At 46.5% G+C, this 24671-nt stretch overlaps 1 protein-coding gene across 1 annotated transcript in view; it reads left to right on the top strand.

The window, feature by feature from the left end:
- GIGYF1 (GRB10 interacting GYF protein 1) overlaps positions 1-24671 on the top strand; it is a gene marked incomplete in the record, with an annotated part of 73482 nt that overhangs the window by 19122 nt on the left and 29689 nt on the right. The window contains 9 exon segments of the mRNA XM_077470929.1: positions 869-921; positions 10193-10322; positions 12573-12668; positions 19963-20077; positions 20177-20282; positions 21545-21585; positions 22338-22508; positions 22595-22821; positions 22934-23039. Of these exon segments, the coding sequence (XP_077327055.1) occupies positions 887-921; positions 10193-10322; positions 12573-12668; positions 19963-20077; positions 20177-20282; positions 21545-21585; positions 22338-22508; positions 22595-22821; positions 22934-23039 (1027 nt within the window).

Raw genomic sequence — 24671 nt, 5'->3', positions numbered from 1 at the left:
ATATTGTTTTTTTTCCAAATTTCCGCTATTTTTGCGCTTATATCGCAAAAAAAAAAAAAAAAAAAAACCGGAGTCGTGAATAAATAACACCAAAATAAAGCTCTATTTGTGCGAACAAAATGATAAAAATGTCATTTGGGTACAGTGTAGCATGACCGCGCAATTGTCACTGAAAGCGCTAGAGCGATGAAAGCTGAAAATTGGGCTGGGAAGGAAGGGGGTGAAAGTGCCCTGTATTGAAGTGGTTAAGGATTAATCGTGCAGCTCTAGTATAATCTGTGTATAGTATATTTTACTGAATGACTGTGTGTAGACATCGTCTATTTTTGTGATTTGGCCTTCTCTCTGTACCATGTGATCATTGTGACCAATAGCAGCTAGCAACAAAACTGTACACTATGAATGGCATTCATTGTGGTTACAGTTATCGTGTGATTGGTCACAGCGATCACATGATACTGGTAGCGGGCCGGTATAGTGATCAGTCATCCATGAGGAGCCAGTGGGTGACGGGTCGCTCCAGAGCACGGCCCGTTCTTGCGGAGGAAGTCATATGATGTCCTCCCAGAACAAATAGGGTTCCCGCTCACCCATCGTTTTTATAACTCCCTGTTTGGGAAGCAGTTACAGTGATAAAATATGGCAAATGTGCAGTAATGTACTGTGTTTTTTGGGTTGTTTTTTTTTTTTTTCGTTCTGTTTTTTTCTTTTTTCCTTTTTTTTTTTTTTTCTTTTTTTATTTATTTATTTAATTCTTTCCAGACTTGCACTTGCATTTTTCTGCCCAATAGCCAGGATTATATTTTGTCTGTTGAAGGGTTGGGTACTTGTGTTGGGTGAGGTGTTGACTGTCTCATTCTAATTCCAGGTACCTGAAGAACACATCATGGCTGCTGAAACACTAAATTTTGGGCCAGAATGGTGAGTTCCTTGTCTGTGAGTGGATGGACGGGTATGGTGGGATATATACTATGAAATCTTTATAAAAGGATCAGCAGTTCAGGAAGTCCCAGTCCCTTTCATTTAACCACTTCAGGTCTGAAAAAAGGTTTGCACGATCCCTGCACCCCCCTTCTCCTCCTCCTCCTCATGACAAGGCCATTTTTTGCTACGCAGCACTGCGCTACTTTAACCACTTTCCAACCAGCCGCTGTACTTATACTGCAGCAGGTCGGCTCTCCTGCACATCCCAACTACTTCCTGTATTCAGATGGATCGTGGTTTGTGTGTGTTTGTGCGTGCGCGTTTGTGCGCATGCTTGTGTGTGTTGGTTTTATTTATTTTCATCAGATTAGGTTTTCTATTGGTGATAAATGTGAATGGATGTCTTCTGGATTTTGTGTGTTTGTGCGTGAGCGTGTGTGTTTGTGCGCGCGCTCGTGTTTGTTTGATTTATTTATTTTTATCACAGATTGGGCTTTCTATTGGTGATAAATGTGAATGGATGTCTTCTGGATTTTGTGTTGTCAGTAATTATTATTATTTTTTTTTTAACCATCTACTGCCTGCTAACAGGACATTTTACTGTTAGCAACGTAGAGTGCAAGTGCGCGCCCCCCTGCTGTGATTGGACACAGCACTAGTTTTGTTGGCAGGTTACAGCCAATCATTTTTGCTGTATACCTACTGATTGGCTGTGGCCAATCACAGCACAGATCTGTCTGTTTTTGTAAAGACAGGCTCTGGCTGGATTTCTCCATTCAGGAATTAAAGCAAGGGGGGGGGCGGAGGAGACACCCAGTCAGATCAGTGAGTATAAGCGGCACGCACACACTTGTGAGGCACACACTTCACTCTTCGATTGCCCTCTTGATCACCCCTGCTACCCAGCCAGTGTCAGTGTACAGTATTATCACCAATCACTATATACAGTGCCTTGCGAAAGTATTCAGCCCCCTTGAACTTTTCAACCTTTTGCCACATTTCAGGCTTCAAACATAAAGATATAAAATTTTAATTTTTTGTGAAGAATCACCAACAAGTGGGACACAATTGTGAAGTGGAACGAAATCTATTGGACATTTTAAACTTTTTTAGCAAATAAAAAACTGAAAAGTGGTGCGTGCAAAATTATTCAGCCCCTTTACTCAGTGCAGCAAACTCACTCCAGAAGTTCAGCGAGGATCTCTGAATGATCCAATGTTGTCCTAAATGACTGATGGTGATAAATATAATCCACCTGTGTGTAATCAAGTCTCTGTATAAATGCACCTGCTCTGTGATAGTCTCAGGGTTCTGTTGAAAGCGCAGAGAGCATCATGAAGACCAAGGAACACACCAGGCAGGTCCGTAATACTGTTGTGGAGAAGTTTAAAGCCGGATTTGGATACAAAAAGATTTCCCAAGCTTTAAACATCCCAAGGAGCACTGTGCAAACGATCATTTTGAAATGGAAGGAGTATCAGACCACTGCAACTCTACCAAGACCTGGCCGTCCCTCTAAACTTTCAGCTCAGACAAGGAGAAGACTCATCAGAGATGCAGCCAAGAGGCCCATGATCACTCTGGATGAACTGCAGAGAACTACAGCTGAGGTGGGAGAGTCTGTCCATAGGACAACAATCAGTCGTACACTGCACAAATCTGCCCTTTATGGAAGAGTGGCAAGAAGAAAGCCATTTCTCAAAGATAGCCATAAAAAGTCTCGTCTAAAGTTTGCCACAAGCCACCTGGGAGACACACCAAACATGTGGAAGAAGGTGCTCTGGTCAGATGAAACCAAAATCCAACTTTTTGCCCACAATGCAAAACGATATGTTTGGCGTAAAAGCAACACAGCTCATCACCCTCAACACACCATCCCCACTGTCAAACATGGTGGTGGCGGCATCATGGTTTGGGCCTGCTTTTCTTCAGCAGGGACAGGGAAGATGGTTAAAATTGAGGGGAAGATGGATGCAGCCAAATACAGGACCATTCTGGATGAAAACCTGTTGGAGTCTGCAAAAGACCTGAAACTGGGACGGAGATTTATCTTCCAACAAGACAATGATCCCAAACATACAGCAAAATCTACAAAGGAATGGTTCACAAATAAACGTATCCAGGTGTTAGAATGGCCAAGTCAAAGTCCAGACCTGAATCCAATCGAGAATCTGTGGAAAGAGCTGAAAACTGCTGTTCACAAACGCTCTCCATCCAACCTCACTGAGCTCGAGCTGTTTTACAAGGAAGAATGGGCAAGAATTTCAGTCTCTCGATGTGCAAAACTGATAGAGACACCCCAAGCGACTTGCAGCTGTAATCGCAGCAAAAGGTGGCTCTACAAAGTATTAACGCAAGGGGGCCGAATAATTTTGCACACCCACTTTTCATTTTTTATTAGTTAAAAAACTTTCAAAAATCCAATAAATTTCGTTCCACTTCACAATTGTGTCCCACTTGTTGGTGATTCTTCACAAAAAATAAAAATTTCATATCTTTATGTTTTGAAGCCTGAAATGTGGCAAAAGGTTGAAAAGTTCAAGGGGGCCGAATACTTTCGCAAGGCACTGTACGTGCCACTCCCAGCGAGTGTCAGCGCCAGATTGCCCCCGCCACACTATCACATTCACACTATATACAAGATGGTATCAAAAAGTTTTGAGAAAAATTTTTGTAACACGCCAACAGATGGCAGCACAAGGCTCCCCACAGTCGCAAGGAGCACCGACCTTTATAAGTCAGTGTGCCAAAAGACGACATGGTCCTGTGTACATCGGGAGCTGAGCAGCTGGTGCTATTCTGACCACATGTGTTACCACGTCTACGATTTTTATCATGGACAGCGAGTTGGAACAAAAGGCAAATGTGAAATTCTGTGTGATGCTGGGCTAATCTGCCACAGAGGTGTCTGACGTAATTCGGCAAGTTTATGGTGATGCTGCAATGAGGAGTCAGGTGTTTTGAGTGGCACATCCTATTGTTCTCTGATCATCATATATAAGTTGCTGAATGAATGGTTATGGCATTTTCAGGGGTTGAACTGAAGGTCTTCCTGATCTCCCAGCGTCTTAAGGCTTATATACACTTTCTTTATTTTAACACACATTAAAAGCGCCTATCGCTTCAACATGCTTTGTGTTTTTGCTGCTTTGGTGGTTCCCTGATGATGATGCTGCTTTGGTGGTTCCCTGATGATGATGCTGCTTTGGTGGTTCCCTGATGATGATGCTGCTTTGTGGTTCCCTGATGATGATGCTGCTTTGGTGGTTCCCTGATGATGATGCTGCTTTGGTGGTTCCCTGATGATGATGCTGCTTTGGTGGTTCCCTGATGATGATGCGGCTTTTATGAAGATTGGCAGATGTGTGTGTTGATATCTTATACCTGTAATATCTCCAAAACAAAGCTAAAGCTTAATAAAAGCCTCTCAAAAGCTGCAGGTGCTTCAACCAAGTTTTGTGTAGACTTCTATGGAGCCTTTGAAGCACCACTAAAGTGACATGGGCTATCATTTTTGAAGTGACGCAAAAGCAAGGAGTAAATGGATTTGTAAGCTAACCGTTTTATTTAGAGATATGGACTTTGATTGGCATTCAGAGAGCTTTTACAAAGCGTGTCCAATGCCATGTTTTTGAAGAAAGCGTAAACAAGCCCTTAAGACTCGGTTCACACTGGGGCAACTTGTCAGACGACTTAGCCGCAGGACGAGTTGCGCTCCATTCTGTACAATGGAACCGTTCTAATAGGAGCGACATAAGTCGCTCCGACTTAGAAAAAGGTTCCTGTACTACTTTTGGGGCGACTTCAGATGACTTGCATTGACTTCTATACAGAAGCCATTTTGCAAGGCGCCTCTGAAGTCGGATGCCGGTCGCCTGAGGCTGTCGCACTGCAAGTCGCGCTGCCTCAGTGTGAACCGACTCTTAACAGTGATGTTCTTCCGCTCCTTGAAGCGCTTAGGCCACTTTGAAACAACTCAAATAACTCCTTACACAGAATTTCATGTTTGCTCTTTGTGCCAACTTGCTGTCCATGATGAAACCGCAGTCGTGGTAACGCACGTGGTCAGAATAGCACCAGTTGCACAGCTCCTGATGTACACAAGACGATGTCTTTTGGAACACTGGCTTATAAAGGTCGGTGCTCCCTGTGACTGTGCCTGCAAGAAACCTTGTGATACCATCTGTTGGCGTGTTACTAAACTAGACTTGAGACTTTTTTTTGATACCACCCCGTAAGTCGCAGATCACCGCCATTACTACTATAGTGTCTGTATGGATCTGTATCTCGATTGGAACTATACTTGTGTCCCCCCAAAAAACAAAAAACGCAGTGTTGGCTAGATCAGCCTCCAGGAAAAAAAATATATATATATATATATATATATATATATATATATATATATATATATATATATATATATATATATATATATATATATATATATATATATATATATATATTTTTTTTTTTTTTTTTTATTATAATTTCAATTGGGTACAGTGTTGCGTGGCTGTGCAATTACCGATGGCACAGTGCTGAATAGCAGAAAAAAAAATGGTCTGGCCACAAAGGGGGGTAAATCTTTCTGGAGGTCAAGTGGTTGATCTCTTCATTCAGCATAGGTATGGGTTGGAAGGTAGTCTCTTTCTTTCTTCTCTTCATAAAACCCAGCCCCCCCTTCTCCTGTGCCCTTTCGAATGCACGCTTTGTCTGTAACAAACTAACCGCCCTCCACAACCTCTTTTTCACAAATTCCTTTAATTTACTCGCCGTTACTGAAACCTGACTTCATGAATCTAACACTACTTCTCCTGCTTCCCTCTCCCATGGTGGCCTTCTCTGGACTCGCTCCCCTGGACCAAATGGATGCAAGGGAGGTGGGGTGGGAATCCTCCTAGCCTCATGCAGCACTTATCGGGTACTACACCCTCCACTTTTGAGGCACATTACATTCGTCTTTTCTCTCCTATTTCTCTAAGAATTGCTGTAATTCTCCGCCCCCCTGGACCAGTATCAACCTTCCTTTAACCACTTGCCGCCCGCCCTATTACAAATAGACGGCGACAAAGTGGTTTCATAATCCTAACCGGACGTCATATGACGTGATCAGGATTATGAGCCGCTGTGCGCCCCCGGGGGCGCGCATCGCGGCGATCGTTGTTGCGTGGTGTCAGTCTGACACCCGGCAACTACGATCTCGGTAAATAGTCTCCGACGGAGACTCTTTACCACGTGATCAGCCGTGTCCAATCACGGCTGATCACAGTGTAAATGGGAAGAGCCGGTGATCGGCCTTTCCTCACTCGCGTCTGTCAGACGCGAGTAGAGGAGAGCCGATCGGCTGCTCCTCTGACAGGGGGGGTCTGTGCTGATCGATTATCAGCACAGCCCCCCCGAGGATGCCCACACTGGACCACCAGGGACGCCACCAGACCACCAGGGATGCCCAGCAGAGGTAATCCTCCCTAGACCACCAGGGATGCCAGTCAGGCACAATGGATGCCAATCAGTGCCCACAATGGGCATCACTGATTGGCATGCATTATTGTTTGGCACTGATTGGCATCCATTAGTACAGTATAACACCTGTGCCGCTAATGAGTGCCCACCTGTGCCGCTAATGAGTGCCCACCTGTGCCGCTAATGAGTGCCCACCTGTGCCGCTAATGAGTGCCCACCTGTGCCGCTAATGAGTGCCCACCTGTGCCGCCTATCTGTGCCGCCTACCCGTGCCCATCTGTGCCGCCTACCCGTGCCCATCTGTGCCGCCTACCCGTGCCCATCTGTGCCGCCTACCCGTGCCCATCTGTGCCGCCTACCCGTGCCCATCTGTGCCGCCTACCCGTGCCGTCTATCCGTGCCGCCCATCAGTGTCCATCAATGCCACCTCATCAGTGTTCATTGGTGCCCATCAGTGCCGCCCCCATCAGTGTAGGCCCCCATCAGTGTAGGCCCCCATCAGTGTAGGCCCCCATCAGTGTAGGCCCCCATCAGTGTAGGCCCCCATCAGTGTAGACCCCATCAGTGCCCATCCGTGAAGGAGAAAACGTACTTATTTACAAAGTTTTGAAACTGAAACAAAAAAACATTTTTTTTTTCAAAATTTTCGGTATTTTTTTATTTGTAGCACAAAAAATAAAAACCGCAGAGGTGATCAAATACCACCAAAAGAAAGCTCTATTTGTGGGAAAAAAATGATAAAAATTTCATTTGGGTACAGTGTAGCATGACCGCGCAATTGTCATTCAAAGTGCGACAGCGCTGAAAGCTCAAAATTGGTCTGGGCAGGAAGGTGTTTAAGTGCCTGGTATTGAAGTGGTTAATGACGACTTCTCTGCCTGGCTACCCTACTTTCTCTCTTCTGAAATCCCCCACAATCATTCTCAGCGACTTCAACATCCCTGCTAACACTACTATTACTTCTAAACTTCTCAGTCTGACCTCATCTCTTGACCTGAAGCAATGGATACAGGCTCCTACTCAAACGGCAACATCCTTGACCTTGTCTTCTCCTATCTGTGCACTCTGTGCAACCTCTCCAACAATCCTCTCCCACTCTCTGATCACCAACTTATTTGTTTTGCTCTCCCCTTGTCTTTTACCTCCTCTCCCTCCAACCGCCTAACAGTTATATGTAGAAACCTTTGCTACCTCAACCCTTCTCTTCTCTACTCTGCTACTGATCACCTCTGACAATATCTCACCCCTGTCCTGCCCCAACCTAGCCACTTTTTTGTCTACAATAGCTCATTGTCTTCCTCCCCTAGACAAGCTTGCCCGCCCCCCCCCCCCCCCCCCTCACTACTCGCAGAATAGGGTCCCGACCACTACAACCCAAAACAAACAAATGACACCAGAAGTCTTCAAAAACGTAGCCGCACTCTTCAGCGTCTGTGGCATAAGACTAGGTTTGAGGAAGACTTCAACTATTATAAAATACTATTCTTGCCTCCACACTGCCAGGCAGCCCTATTTTATCACGCTCGTTAAAGCGGGAGTTCCGCCATTTATTTTTTTTTGTTTATTAAAGCCAGCAGCTACAAATACTGCAGCTGCTGACTTTTTAAAAGGACACTTACCTGCCCAGCGCGCCCGCGACGTCGGCACCCGAAGCCGATCTCTCGATCGTATCTCGGGTGCTGCCGCCGCCATCTTTGGTATGGGAATCAGGAAGTGGAGCCTTGCGGCTTCATTTCCCGGTTCCCTATTGCGCATGCGCGAGTCTCGCTGCGCAATAAGGATGGTCCCCGCTGTCTCTGGGATCCGTGTGTTTCCCAGCAGACAGCGGGGGACCTTCGGAAAGGGGCGTAGATTCTGCGGAAAGGGGCGTATATTCTGCAGATATCTATGCCGGAAGTGGGTGCAGATACCTGTACTGTACAGGTACCTGCACCCCCCTCCCCCTGAAAGGTGCCAATTGTGGCGCCGGAGGGGGGGAGGGTTCCAATGAGTGGAAGCTCCACTTTAACACCACCTAATCCAGTCCCAGTCAACTCTTCCTGACCTTTAACACTCTACGCTGTCCTCCACTGCCTCCACCCGCTAACTCACTGCCTAGTAGATCACCAATCACTTGCAAAAATAAGATTGATACAATATGTGAGGCGATCTCAATGTGCAGAAACCTCCCCCACTCAACAGATTTTTAACCCCTCCCTCTCTTGTGGCATCTTCCCAAACTCTCTAAAACATGCACTAGTTGTCCCCATACTTAAAAAGTCCTCACTGGACCCCACCTATCTTAACCTATGCCCCATCACCTTACTTGCCTTCTCCTCCGAACTTCTTAAAATAATGGTCTTCAACCAAGTGAGCGACCATCTGTCCATGACCAAACTTCTTGATCGTCTTCAGTCTGGATTTCTCCCTCAACACTCTATGGAAACTGCTCTCCTTAAACTCATGAATGACCCACTAGTTGCTAAAACCAACAGACGCTATTCTGTACTACTTCTCCTGGACCTCTCTGCTATCTTTTGACACAGTGGCCTACCCCCTCCTCAAAAAAAAAAAGAAAATCCACTCCTTTTGGTCTCCATGACTGTACTCCTTCACTGGTTCTCATCCTACCTATCCCACCGCTCCCTTCAATGTCACTCGCAACTCTTTCTCCTCTTCTCTTCCTTTCTCCGTTGGGTTACCTCAAGGTTCTGTTCTTGGACCTCTCCTTTTCTCAATCTACACCACCTCCCTGGGTCAATTGATTGCCTCCCATGGCTTTCAATATCATCTCTACGCTGATGACACCCAGATCTATGTCTCCACCCCTCAACTCTCACCATCTGTTGCCTCAAGCATCACCAACTTACTAACAGACGTAATAGCCTGGATGTCACACCATTTCCTCAAACTCAACCTATCCAAAATGGAGCTCATGATATTTTTCACCCTCACAGGCCACTTCCCCTGATTTCTCTGTCAATATCAACGGCTCCACTATCAACTTGTCCCCACAACGCCAAGGTCCTAGGTGTAATCCTGGGCTCCGAACAAACCTTTCAGCCCCACATCCAATAGCTATGCAAAATTTGCCCCCTCAACCTCTGTAACATCTCCAAGATACGCCCCTTCCTAACCACAAAGCTTCTAATCCACTCCCTGGTCATCTTGCCTTGACTATTGCAACTCCCTCCTCATTGGCTTACCTTTTAAATAGGATATCCCCACTTCAGTCCATCATGAACGCTGCTGCCAGGCTCATACACCTTACAAACCACTCTGCTACAACCCTCTGCCAATCCCTTCATTGGCTGCCACTCAACCAACAAATTAAATTCAAGATATACAACCTGGCCCCCAGCTACATCACTAACCTAGTTTCAAAATGCCAACCTATTCGTTCGTTCTCTTCTCTCCTCCCAAGACCTCCTGCTCTCTAACTCCCTTGTCTCCTCATCCCATGCTCTCCTCCAGAACTTCTTCTGAGCCGCTCCCATCCTCTGGAATGATCTACCCCAATCTGTCCCACTTTCTCCTACTTTGTCCACATTCAGACGATCCCTGGAAACTCATCTCTTCAGAGAAGCCTTTCTGGCCCCCACCTAATAATTGTAGATTTATTTTCTCCAGCACACCCCCCCCCCACAGTTATTACCTCTTGTATCTCTTGACCTTCCCTCTTAGATTGTTAGCTGTAAGGAGCAGGGCCCTCTGATTCCTACTGTATTAAAGTGTATTGTATTTGTACTGCCTATCCTGAAGTTGTAAAGTGTTGTGTTTTAATGTTCTAGAAATCCTGAAGAATAATAATATAATCTCTCTCCAGGCTCCGTGCACTATCCAGTGGGGGATCCGTTGCTTCCCCTCCTCCCTCCCCCGCTATGCCAAAGTATAAACTGGCGGAGTATCGCTATGGAAGAGAGGAGATGTTGGCACTTTATATAAAAGAGAACAAGGTGAGTGCATCAGTCTTCTCAATATCAAATCCTCACTGACCACCTCGTATGTGTCTTTATATATATATATATATATATATTATATATATATTCTAATTTTCGTACTTCGTTTGCAGAAATAACAGCTTTCCATTTTATTCTACGCAGGCTTACCTCACTTTTCACATAGCTGTTTAAAACACTTCTCCATTACTTCTGCCTTACTTCCTGGACAGTCTTTAGGTTATGACACAGGAAGGAGTTGACCAGCTGTAGCGCACACCCCCTCCATCTACCCTCCCACTTCCCACTTCCCAAGTGCATGTTTTTTATTCAACCTTTTCCCTGCCAGGGCCGTTTTTGCACACGTAAAAAAAAAAAGTAAAATAATAATCTTTAGGCCTCAAGATAACACACAACCCCCAAACATTTCTATATTTTTTCTGAAAGCAGATACCCTAGAGCAGCCTTTCTCACACCCCAGGGGAATCCTTAAAATAATTTTCAGGTCTCGGGGGGGGGGGGGGGAGAACCCCCGATCAAAACCCATTCATTGGGAGTCAGCGGGAGCATTGCCCCTTAATTTTTAGTGGTCGGTGAGTAACAATGCGCCCCCCCACCTTTTCTTTTTCTTTTTTTTTTTTTTACACTGGTGGTAATGGCCCCCTTACAGAGAGCTATAAACATCATTGGCGTCATACCACTGGCTCTTCCAAGTGGCATTGGCTCAAAACTACGTAGGCACCATCAAATAAGGAGGTAAATTAGCCACAGCTCAAGGGACCCCCCTATTACCTCTGGAGGAACCCTGGTTGAGAATGGGCTGCCCTAGAGAATAAAATTTAGTGGTAGTTTCAATTAAAAAAAAAAAGTATGTCATACGTTTTATTAATGCAAAAGGTCTAGGGAACATGAAATGTCAGTAAAAAATTTAGGGCAAACAAACACAAACTACCCACATTTAAAAGATAAGGTTGTGCCGAGTTAGATACCCAACATGTCTAACCTTAAATTTTGGCTTCGGTACCATATGTTTTCGATAGGCAACGCTTCAAAAGCCCCCCCCCCCATAAGTCCTCAGTTTAGGGCCGGTTCACACTGCAGGCGATGCGAGGCGACACCGACTTGCCTCGCCGCGACCTGCCGTGACCTCAGCGGCAACTTGCAGATGACTTCTGTATAGAAGTCAATGCAAGTCGCCCCGAGGTCGCCCGAAAGTAGTACAGGAACCTTTTTTCTGAGTCGGAGCGACTCGAGTCGCTCCTCTCAGAACGGTTCCATTGTACAGAACGGGGGCGACTTGTCAGATCGAGGCGAGGCAAGTCGTGTCGCCTCGCATCGCCCGCAGTGTGAACCGGCTCTTAGTGTTACAGTGGAGGTCTTGTGCTGAAATTATTACTCTCCTTCCGGCTTGCACGGTGATATGTAATGTGTATCGCAATGAACGTTTTCACACATAGGTCGCCCCCGATGCATGCATTCGTATGTACGTATATAGGGGGGCTCAAAATGTTTTTGGGGGTTTTATGTGCTTGGCAGTATCTTTTTGTAATGAAGAAAAAAAATATATTTTTAGGTGACTGGTTCTCTTTAACCACTTTCGGGCCTCCCGCGATGACTCTGGTATTTTAAAAATGGCAAGCGGTCCGCTTCACGATAAAAGTGATGTCCGTGGTAGATTCGTCATAAGATCACTTTCATTGACACCATGAAGATGTGTGAACCGGCTCCATAGAGAGCTGGTCACAATCTCCTGCCATGCGAATTGGATGTGATGAACCCACATCCAATTTGCATAGGTGTGAACCAAGCCTTAATCGTCCTGAGATCGAGTGGGGTATACCATACCTGTGTAATCCCTCTAGAAGCTCAATAGGCATCAATACTACATCACTACCACAGTGACCTTCCTTACATTCCGGGTCCTGTGCCATGCAGCTTCCCTATGAACATCGGAGGTCGGCTGCTGGGCACAGGTACTGCTCAGAAAATGCTTTGCGTTATTTTTCAATGAAAAAGCGTTCGCTGATTGGACGAAGTGATGAGGCAGTTTGGTTATGGTGAAAACGTGCCAGTAAATGCAAAGCGTTCACTGATTGGACGAAGTGATGAGGCAGTTTGGTTATGGTGAAAACGTGCCAGTAAATGCAAAGCGTTCACTGATTGGACGAGTTGAAGAGGCAGGTTGGTTACAGTGAAGAAGTTGGGGAGGGGCTGCTGGCCACCCTTCCTTCCCATGGCTAACCCTTTTGTTTTTGTTTGGCACTGCAGGTTCCAGATGAGATGCAAGACAAGGAGTTTGCTGTGATTCTGAACGAGGAGCCCCTGCAGCCTCTGGCTCTCCTGCCTCTTACAGAGGATGAGCAGGTAATGGCATCCGATGGTTCGGCTATGAATGGGATGGATGGGTTTGGCGATGTGGGGGATGGGAGGAAGTTGCTCCTGGCTCACAGTAGGTTGTGCAGCAACTCTGCAGACTAAGGTTGGGAATTGCTATCAGCATCATATGATGACCGGGTTCATCATGAGATGATCACTCCCTGATGTAGAAGGGTTGGGGAATGATGATCTTGCATGTGTGTTTGGGTTTTAGTGATGCTGTGGATGATAGAACCAGTGATAGACATTTGATGGCATGGCTTTGCCATCCCCAAATGTCTTGGGCAGGGCTGGATTAAGTAACAGGCAGGGGAGGCAGCTGCTTTGGGTGCATCAGCATTAGGGGGACATGGGGCAAGAGCTCCAACATGGACTGCAAAAGTAGCTCGCAGCCCATGGAAGAGGGGCTCTTTGGCCTTAATGCTTCGGGAGCTTAGTGTCCTAGCACTGGTCTTCTGGATACCCCTGAGAACAGTCATAACGATTGTATGAACAAGCGCGGACTGTAGGTAGGTTATGGTCTTGTCTTATCGTACATCATGGGACACGGAGCCATAGTAGTTACTATGTGGGTTATAGCCCACCTTCAGGTGATGGACACTGGCACGCCCTAAGACACAGTGCCCTCCCTATATAACCCCTCCCACTACTGGGAGTACCTCCGTTTTTTTGCCAGTGTCTAAGGTATTGGTCACGAGAAAAGATGTGCTGTGCTGAGCTCCACTGGAACAATCCTTGCTGCTGACTGGATCCATTCAAAGTGCCTCCTGGCCAAATTGAATGGTACCCGGGCCTCATATCTGAAGAAACTGTGTTTTGCCTGCGAATGCGTCTTTTTAGAGAGCTGGACCCTGGGATCCAGTACGTTTTGATAGTAAGGCCATAAAGTTTTACTGACTGGGTGCTATTGCAGGATAGTGGGTTTCCTGAGGACCCCCAGCACCTGAAGGTTTAACGGAACCCACCATGAAGGATGAAGATTGGGTCTGTTGGTTTACCACAGAAAACCCTGCGGCGGGAAAGCTAAGTGGAGTTTTCTGAGCATTCTTTTAAATTTGCTTCAGAAACGTCTCCTTTAAAGATCAGTAAAAAGTTGTCATGCCTATGTGTCACCACTGGGGGCTGTATTGAGCACTTAGTGTCAGAGAGCTGAGATTCTTCTTCCTCCAGCCAGACAACAGGACCGCCGGTAAGGTTGAGGGGGGGTTCTTGCACTCGTGCGGGAAAAAACTGTACTTTAAGGAAAGGGGGAAGAGCCATAGGCAGCGCGCTGGGGTGTGGGGATTATCGGCGTTCTCCGAAGCCCTACACGAGGAGGCAAAGATTTAAAAGCACCTTTGTGTATTACTGCAGGCTGTGGAGGGACACAAGCGCAAAAGGTGCCGTTAAGAGGTTTGGTGACACAGGAATTTTCCTTGACACGTTTTTTACTGCTGCATCAGGCTGGGCATTAATAGCAGCAATTGTACTGGACTATAGCCCAAGCAGTGTATGCATTTCTTCTGGTAGTGGCTCTGCTTTGTGCATTAGACTATGAGGCGGAAGGGGGACAAGGAACAACTCAAAGGGTTCTAGAGGGTTTGTTTCACGACAACCTAGATCATATCTAAAAAGATGTCGTCATCTTCCTCTGAGAGTGATGTGGCTGGTCAGAGTGAGCCCTCAGGGGGGACTGGTGTTACAGCAGCTCTGGACACTACAGCCCCCTATATATATCACTGAGGGTTTTTTCTTCTTCTACCATTTCAAATTTGGAACGAAAGATTGATGCTTTATTTGCATCCCATAGTGGGCCTAAGCGTAGCAGATCCCCATCCATTGCTCAGGACCCTCATACTGAGGAACAAGGGGCGAGCGATCATTAACCACTTCGGACCCAGGCCAATTCTGACATTTCTCTCCTACATGTAAAATTCCTAATTTTTTTGCTAGAAAATTACATAGAACCCCCAAACATTATATATGTTTTTTTTAGCAAAGACCCTAGAGAATACAATGGCGGTCATTGCAACTTTTTATCTCGCACGGTATTTGAGCAGTAATTTTTCGAAACGCATTTTTTTCAGAAAAAAAACTGTTTCATGCTTAAAAAAAAAAAAAAAAAAAAACAGTAAAGTTAGCCCAATTTTTTTGCATAATGTGAAAGAGGAGGATACGCTGAATAAATAGATACCCAACATGTCACGCTTCAAAATTGCACGCGCTCGTGGAATGGCGCCAAACTTTGGTATTTAAAGATCCCCATAGGCGACGTTTTAAATTTTTTTACTGGTTACATATTTTGGGTTACAGAGGAGGTCTAGGGCTAGAATTATTGCTCTCGCTCTAATGTTCGCGGCGATACCTCACATGTGTGGTTTTAACAGTTTTCATATGTGGGTGGGACTTACGCATGCGTTCGCTTCTGTGTGCGAGCTCACGGGGACAGGGGCGCTTTAAATTTTTTTTTACTTTTTTTAGTGTTAATTTTATTTTTATTTATTTAGTTTTACACTTAGGAATAAAAGTCAATTTTTTTTTTTTTTTATTACAAGGAATGTAAACATCCCTTGTAATAGGAATATGGCACGATCGGACCTATTTACAGTGAAATATGGGGTCAATAAGACCCCATATCTCACCTCTAGGCTGGGAAGAATAAAAAAAAAAAAAAAAAAAAAAAAAAAGATCCTGGCTTCCTAGCCAGATCGGCGCTGTTATTTTGAATACCGAGGCCGGGCGTGACGTCATAACATCGCGCCCGGCCTCCGAACGATCATAGAGACTCCAGGGACAATCTAGTCCGCCGGAAATCTCTATGATCACTTGCTGGGGCTGGCGAATCCTGTGACCGACTCACCGATGGAAACGGTGAGTCGGTAGAAGCACCGGAGGGCGGCGGGAGGGGGGGGCGTCCCCTCCCACCGCCCGTAAGAACGATCAAGTGGCGGAACAGCCGCTATGATCGTTCTTATGGTGTAGGGAATCGCCGGCTGAAAACGACGATATCTGAATGATGTCTGTGGCCTCAGGCATCATTTAGATATAACCAGCGAAACCCCATGATGTCAATAGACGTAGTGCGGGTCTCAAGTGGTTAAATTCTCTCAAAAGATCAGGAAGAGGCTGATGACTCCCCTTCCGAAGATCCTAATATGGAAGCATCGGCCTCGCAGAGGACTGTTGGTACACTCCTTCACTAAATTGGTCTTCTCAACTTTTTTGCTGCCTGTAACGTGGTCAGGCGATGAGCCCACCTCTGGTTTTGGGACCACTAAAGCCTCCCCAATCTGATACCTTTCCTATCCATTCATGGCTAAAGAAGTTTATGTATTCTGAGTGGGAGCACCCAGATAAACAGTTTTTTTCCTCCTAAAAAGTATTCTATACTTTATCCTATGGAATAAGAATTCTATAAGAAATGGGGGATTCCAGCAATTGACGGTGCTATATCATCTGTAAACAAGAACTTGACTTGTCCTGTAGACAATGCGCAAATGTCGAAGGATCCAACAGATGAGAAGTTGGAATTTCTTTTTAAAAACATTTCTCTTGCAGGTTCAGTCGGCATTGGCAGCGGTTGGAGTATCTCAGTCCATAAAGGACCAGTTTGTCGAGGTACTTAAATTATTCCTGATCAGCAGGCCCGGCAGTGGCTGGTATATCAGAAGCACTGTATTTCACAGTAGATGCTATGAAAGATTATATTCTCCAAGCCTCGCGGCTTATGCTAGGGCTGGTACATGTGCGTAGAATCCTACAGTTGAAAAATTGGTCAGCCGAAGCGCCATGTAAAAAGCTCTTGGCCAGTTTCCCATTTCATGGTAAACGGTTGTTTGGAGACGATCTGGATAAGTATATCCAAAGAATTTCTAATGGGAAAATTTCTCTTTTACCAGTGAAGAAGTAGTTTAAAGCGGAGCTCCACCCTAAAGTGGAACTTCTGCTCGTTGGACCCCCCCCCTCCGGTGCCAGAACTGGCACCTTTTCAGGGGGGAGGGGGGTGCAGATACCTGTATAATACAGGTATTTGCACCCACTTCTGGGCGTAGATAGCCGCAGATTCTGCGGGTCTTTACGCTACTTCCTGTGGGGCCCCCGCTGTCTGCTGGGAAACACACGGATCCCAGAGACAGCGGGGACCATCCTTATTGCGCAGCGCGACTCTCGCATGCGCGCAGTAGGGAACCGGGAAGTGAAGCCGCAAGGCTTTACTTCCTGATTCCCATACCGAAGATGGCGACGGCAGCACCCGAGAGCCGATCAAGAGATCTGCTTTGGGCGCCGACATCGCGGGCGCGCTGGGCGGGTAAGTGTCCGTATTTTAAAAGTCAGCAGCTGCAGTATTTGTAGCTGCTGACTTTTAAAAACAAAAAAACGGCAGAACTTCCGCTTTAAACATTTTTCCTTTTAAACGTGCATCCTCTCTAGTGGCAGGAGCATCAGCCTCTAGGCAGTCTCGATGGCCTCCTCTGTCAGGTTCAAGAGGAAGAACTCGGGGCAGTCCCAGGGCCAAAAGCTGGACCTTGGGCAAGAAACCCTGGAAGCAAAATACTAAAGCCTCCTTATGAAGGGGCAACCCGCTCGAGTGAGTGGAAGGCTTCTACGCTTTTCAAAGATCTGGCAGGAACAATGTCAGGACAGATGGGTGGCTTCCTCAATTTCTCTTGGTTACAAACTAGAATTCAGAGAATTCCCATCTCCTTGTTTTCTAAGATCAAATGTTCCCAGAGACCCTTTGGAAAGGAAGTCTCTCTTTCTAGCTATGGATCATCTCTTGTCTCAAGAAGTGATGTCAGAGGTTCCCACAGAAGAGCAGGGATCAGGGTTTTATTCAAACCTCTTCACAGTGCCAAAACCAAACGGGGAATTCAGACCCATTTTAGATCTCAAGGATCTTAATATCCGTTCCTTTCGCAGGGAGTCAATCCAATCAGCTGTCTCCATTCCACAAGGAGGAGAATTTTTGGCATCAATCGACATCAAGGACGCCTATCTCCATGTGCCAATTTTCCCTGCTCATCGGATATTTCAGTGCTTCGAGGTAGAAAAATCATAGTTTTCAGTTTGTAGCTCTTTCAGTCTAGCTACTGCACCTCGAGTAATCACAAAGATCCTGGCCCCTCCTTTAGGCAGGTTAAGGGCTCAGGGTATAACAATTCTAGCCTACTTAGATGATCTGCTCTTAGGTCAGTCAGTTACCCGCCTAAACCAAAGTTTAGTCTCAGCCATGAGTTACCTAGTATTCCTAGGTTGGATTCTCAGCCTAGAGAAATCCTCCTTAAAACCATCAAGGAGATTGCAGTATTTAGGGCTGATCATAGATGCAGGTCAGAATAGGGTATTTTTACCCCAGGAAAGGATCATTTCCATAAGGGAACTGATTCGGCTTGTCAAAGAAAAATCCTTCTATTAGGCGTTGCATGAAGTTCTTGGGAAAGATGGTGGCCTCCTTCGAGGCCATTCCTTATGTGCAGTTTCATTCAAGATTGCTGTAAAACAGTATTCTGTCAAATTGTACCAAGAAGGTCCAGGCTTTGTCCAAGGGAAGTGGTCCAAGTCCGAGAGGACCTTGCCCATGAATATTCTGGAAATTCAGGCAATACGTCTGGCCCTAGAAGCATGGACGCTCAGACTCCGGAATTGTCCTGTCAGGATCCAATCCGTTAATGCCACGACGGTGACTGTGGTCACCTTCAGTAGTTTCTACTTTGGTTAATGCTAAGAAGCCGACCTCCAGAGTCATATACTATAGAGTCTGGAAGGCATATGTCTCCTGGTTTGAATCCAGGGGTTTGCATCCCAGAAAATATGTCTTGGTAGCATGCTTGAATTCCTAAAGATGGGTTTAGAAATGAAGCTGGCCTTAAGTACTGTCAAAGGCCAGGTGTCGGCCTTATCGGTATTTTTTTCAACTGCCTCTTGCTTCTAACTCTCTGGTTTGTAACTTTATTCAGGGTGTAATGTGGATTAATCCTCCAGTCAGGACACCCCTGAACCCATGGGATTTCAATTTAGTCCTGTCGGCTTTACAAAAGCAGCCTTTTGAGCCCATACGGGATATTCTCTTGGTCCTCTTAAAGAAAATAATCTTTTTGGTTGCCATATCTTCTGCCAGAAGAGTTTCAGTCTTGTAAAGAGCCATATTTGATTATTCACAAGGATAAGGTGGTATTACGGCCTCATCCTAGATTCCTACCAAAGGTAGTGACAGGTTTTCATTTAAACCAGGATGTTGTCCTACCTTCTTCTTTTTTTTTTTTTTTTTTCTCCCAGAACCTCGGTCCATGCAAGAGAAGTCACTACATTCTCTTGATGTAATGAGAGCAGTCAAAGTCTATTTAAAGGTGACCGCTCAGATCCGCAAAACGGATGTTTTGTTTGTTTTGCCAGACGGTAAAAGAGGACAGGCAGCATCAAAATCTATTTCCCAGTGGATTTGTCAAGTGGTTGTTCAGGCTTATGGTCTAAAGAGGAAAATTCCTCCTTTTCATGTTAAAGCACACTCCACCAGGGCTGTTGGTACTTCTTGGGCGGTGCATCACCAGGCCTCCATGGCTTAGATCTGCAAGACCGTGACTTGGTCTTCAGTCCATACATTTACCAGATTCTATCAAATCGATGTAAAAGGTCATGAGGATATCTGGGTGCAGTGTACTGCAGGCTGCAGTAGGAGTCCTCTAGTCTCTTAATGCCCTACTTTTGTTGTGTCTCCCTCCCTTCAGTTGCCATTGCTATGGGACATCCCACATAGTAACTATTATGGCTCTGTGTTCCCTGATGTAGGATAAGAAAATAGTATTTACGGTATATAACGGCTTGTCTGAAAAATCCTTTTGAAGTACATCATGGGACACAGAGGTCCCTCCCTTCTTTGGTATACACTTGTATTGCTTGGCTACAAAACTGAGGACTAGGGAGAGCACTTTTTGTCTTGGTGTGCCAGTGTCCATCACCTGAAAGTGGCCTATAACCCACATAGTAACTACTATGGCTCTGTGTCCAATAAAGTACTTCCAAGAAAAGGATTTTACAGGCAAGCTGTTATAAAAATCCTATTATCCAGATAGTTTGGAGCTTTTGGACCTTCTCCATAAAGGCCGGGCATAAGGAGCAATAGAAAACACGCAGGATTGGGCTTTGTATTGGAAAGGTCAAACCAAAGGATGAATGAAAGGAGACTATGGGGTAGGTAAGTACCCAGATTCATTTTTCTGGGGGGGTCATATTTTTCTGTACAAGCGGAAACCTACGTTGCCTTGTGTTTGGTGGATCCATCAGTCACACTTGATTCTCTCTACAGAGGAACTTCTCGATGTCAGTGAATAGCGTCCCAGTCCTGAGGTTGATGGGAAAGAGTGCAGCTCCACCTAGTGCAGGAGCAGCACCCAGAGGCCGTGGCACGGCACGTGGCAGGGGTGAGATTTTTTTTTTTTTTTTCATCCTTTTTTTTTTTTTTTTTTATTGTATGGCACAGGAGACGGTGGGTGTACTAGCCTTATGTTCCTCCTCTGCAGGCCGTGGCCGTGGTGATTCGGCTGTATTTCCGCGACCTGCGGATGAGGCAGAACCTGGATTTGGACGAGGACGGGAAATTCACCGGAGTCAGAGCTGGGATGACAGGTGAGCTCCTGCTTTATAATATATTTTGTGTGTTGGTAAAGATTGCCCACACTCGGCTCTGCCAGGCATGGGAAAAACTTCATTAAAACCAGCACTTTATGGTCAGAAGTTTATGGACACCCGGCCAGAACATCTGTGTGAGCTTGCTGGACTTTATTTTATTTATTTATTTTTTATACATCATGGCTGTTAATATGGGATTGCCCCCTAAGGAGAAGGATAATTTTAAGGGAAGAGGGAGAGAGAGGGAAAGGAAGAAAAAGTGTGTGTGATTATATATATATATATATATATGTGTATGTATGTATGTATATGTATGTATGTATGTATGTATATATATGTATATGTGTGTGGAGATATAGATATATATTATAGATTCTTATATGCAATGATATGTAAACGGTAATTGTAACGAGAAAATGTTTATTAAAGATTGAATTATGAAACAAAAAAATATGGGATTGCCCCCTTTTTGACTTTAATACCCTCCAATTTTTTACAGTCATGCTGGAACAGTAAAGGGTCCCCAACCCTCCCCCCCCAAAACTGTTACCACAAGGTTAGAAGAGCACAATTCTCTATAATGTCTTTGTATGATGGGGTGTGACCGATAACCTTCACTGGAGACACCAGAGCTCAGTCATTTGGAGGGATGTCTGCTTACTCTTGGCCATATACTTAAAATTTCCCTGTATGCCATTAACCCTGAACCCCAGGATTAAAAATAAAAATAAAAAAATCAATGCTGTGGTGCGGTGGTGTGAGCAGGGCTGGCGTTGCGGCATTGTGAGGGAGGCGGGGCTGGCGGTGCGGCATTGTGAGGGAGGCGGGGCTGGCGGTGCGCCATTGTGAGGGAGGCGGGGCTGGCGGTGCGCCATTGTGAGGGAGGCGGGGCTGGCGTTGCGCCATTGTGAGGGAGGCGGGGCTGGCGTTGCGCCATTGTGAGGGAGGCGGGGCCCGCCCTCAACCTGAACTATCTGATAACCATGCCTGCTGGGTGGGATTAAGGGGTAAAGCTAGTATAGTTTCCCTTTATGGTCACCCTAGTTCAAATGAGTCAACCCCCAAAGTGCAGGCCACACTACAAGGAACTTGTCCCCCAGACACCCCCCCCCCCCAAGAGTCCAGGCACAGATTTGTAGTTAAAATGCAACGCAGTTGAAAATTGCACAACATTTTTTAATGTAAAATAATGAATACATGAATCGTGAATGTTTCCTTGGCTGTGATCGGACGGCTCTAATTTTGGTTTGTCGTTTCAGAGGAGAAAGAAGGTTTGAGAAGCCTGTCCGGAGAGAAGCTGGTAAGTCCTCGTGCCTTCTCGCTCCCTAACAACACGGCTCTTCTCATTTTCTGTTTTAAGGGCTTGTTTTGTAAAGGACGCGGCTTCAGCTAACACTACGATTTGATGTATCGCCTTTTACTGTATTTGAACCATTTTAAAGGGAAAGTCCTCATTAGGACCATTCTTCATGTGACAACCATAAAGCGCTAAATTCAGATGAAAACACCGTCCTGCATAAAGGTAGAAAGGGTTGGGTTTTAGGTACGGTATATGGGACGGGGTGTACCGTGAAGCACTGTCCCATAGCCAAAACCCAACCCCTCTTGCTTTACCTGAATGGCGGGGTGCACCTTTAAATTTTTAAAGGGGTATGAATACCTTTTCAAGGCACTGTATTTACTTGTGAATGGGCCGTTGACATCACCGGCACATGCACTCTGAAGGAACGGCATGCCGCGCCATTCCTTTAGAGTCCTGTGCCGTGAATAGCCGTTTCTGTGCAAATTAACAATGGTGACGTCATCGTGGCCAATCATACTCCCTTAGCACCCAATATGATGGAGCTGACAGATCCATGACTGATCACTGACTTACCTTATGAAATAGTACTGGAACAATAGCTGCAAAAATCCAAATATCATGCAAACACCGTGTTATGGAAAAGATAGGTGTCACCTCATATACATGGTGCCATTTTGGATATGAGCTCAAACATTGTACAGGTCTATTTAGGCGCATGCAGTACAAACACGTTGTCTTTTCCATTCCAGTACGAGTCGGGTTTGAGGAAGCTGCTGCTGCACGGAAGGAATTTGCCCGCTCGGACAGCGATAACTGGCGCACATTGCGCGACGGGCAGGAGGAAGACGAGGACGGCAATTGGAGGCTCGCTGTGTCCCGGAGAGATGAACGCTGGAGATCTACCAGTCCTGGCGGAACAGGTCTGTCCTACCTTCCTGTCCTGTATGTGTGCTTTTGTGGTGTTGTCCCCCACGATGGTTTCTGATGTCTCCTTATCACCGCACAGAGGGTCCTCGCTCCGCAGGTTGGAGGGAACACGGTGACCGACGGAGAAAGTTCGATTTCGACGTGGTGCCGGAGGAAGGTGGTGGTGGTGGTGGTTCAGGGCAACGAGGAAGAGGTTCAGATGGCGCACATGGGGATGATAGAGATGGCCTTCCTGAATGGTGTATGGAGGATGAGGATGATGAGATGGGAACCTTCGACTCCTCTGGGGCCTTCTTATCTTTCAAGGTATTGGGAGCGTCATAGGCACCGGTGCAGGGATATGGTCAGAGGTGGGTGGTGGGATGACTTTCCTATTGTATGGCTTGACGAAGATGACATGTCTTGTCTTGTGTTCCAGAAAAGCCCCAAGGAGACCATTGTGGAGGAGCAGGAACTGGAGTTCCTGGGGGTGGAGGAGGATTATGAGGAAGAGAAGGTGGATAGCACAGGAGACAAGCTTAATGGTGAGTGCCCAGTATCGCCTAGAGGCGATTCAGTTTGCATTGTGCGCTATACAAGTATTTCATTTATTCATTCATTCATTCATCGCAAGTAGTGCCTTACCGAATCTGACGTGTAATAGCAGGTTATTACGTTTAATAAGGGCAGAGGAACAGTCTTACTCTAATGCCTGCCATGCCAACTGCCTTCTTTACGTCCTGCAGCTGAGCAGCCTTGGGCGTTTGCACGGGTGGGGGTTGTGCAGCCTTGGGCGTTTGCACGGGTGGGGGTTGTGCAGCCTTGGGCGTTTGCACGGGTGGGGGTTGTGCAGCCTTGGGCGTTTGCACGGGTGGGGGGTGTGCAGCCTTGGGCGTTTGCACGGGTGGGGGGTGTGCAGCCTTGGGCGTTTGCACGGGTGGGGGGTGTGCAGCCTTGGGCGTTTGCACGGGTGGGGGTTGTGCAGCCTTGGGCGTTTGCACGGGTGGGGGTTGTGCAGCCTTGGGCGTTTGCACGGGTGGGGGTTGTGCAGCCTTGGGCGTTTGCACGGGTGGGGGGTGTGCAGCCTTGGGCGTTTGCACGGGTGGGGGGTGTGCAGCCTTGGGCGTTTGCACGGGTGGGGGGTGTGCAGCCTTGGGCGTTTGCACGGGTGGGGGGTGTGCAGCCTTGGGCGCCTGCACGGGTGGGGGTTGTGCAGCCTTGGGCGTTTGCACGGGTGGGGGTTGTGCAGCCTTGGGCGTTTGCACGGGTGGGGGTTGTGCAGCCTTGGGCGTTTGCACGGGTGGGGGTTGTGCAGCCTTGGGCGTTTGCACGGGTGGGGGGTGTGCAGCCTTGGGCGCCTGCACGGGTGGGGGGTGTGCAGCCTTGGGCGCCTGCACGGGTGGGGGTTGTGCAGCCTTGGGCGCCTGCACTGTTTGGGGTCTGCAGCCTTGGGCGCCTGCACGGTTTGGGGTGTGCAGCCTTGGGCGCCTGCACGGTTTGGGGTGTGCAGCCTTGGGCGCCTGCACGGGTGGGGGTTGTGCAGCCTTGGGCGTTTGCACGGGTGGGGGTTGTGCAGCCTTGGGCGTTTGCACGGGTGGGGGGGTGTGCAGCCTTGGGCGCCTGTATGGGTGGGGGGGGGGTTGGTGTGTGCAGCCTTGGGTGCCTGTGGGGGGGGGGTGTGCAGCCTTTTATGTGTATGTACTTTTTTTGAATTTTAAAGCAAAATAAAACCATACATAACCCAATTTTAAAGCAAAAAAATATATATATATAACCCAATTTTTTGGTAAAATATAAAAGATAAGCCAAATAAATGGATACCAGATGTGTCAAAATTGACCATGCAGCAGCGACAAACTACGTAAATTTTACTATCCATAGGTGAGGTTTAAGATGCCTTTACAGATCGCCACTTTACATTTACAGACGGTCTGGTGCTAGAATGAATGCCCATGATCTGACATTCGCAGGACCTAGTGTCTGAAATGGTCGCTGTTTCCGGGCGAGCCGGACTGACAGGCGGGTTCGCCTTTGCCTGCTTAGGGTAGATGGGGAACTTGACATTATTTTTTTTTTTTTTTTTTTATTATTTTTTTTTATTTGAACTGTTGCTTTAAAAAAATAAAAAATAAAAAAAGTTATCACTTTTGTTCCTATCACAAGTAATGTAAACATCA

The sequence above is a fragment of the Lithobates pipiens genome, unplaced genomic scaffold (assembly GCF_037356315.1).
Source record: "Lithobates pipiens isolate NorthernLeopardFrog02 unplaced genomic scaffold, aLitPip1_a1.2 Scaffold_8, whole genome shotgun sequence".
In the NCBI taxonomy this organism is placed as follows: domain Eukaryota; kingdom Metazoa; phylum Chordata; class Amphibia; order Anura; family Ranidae; genus Lithobates; species Lithobates pipiens.
This window is presented reverse-complemented; position numbering and strand designations above follow the sequence as displayed.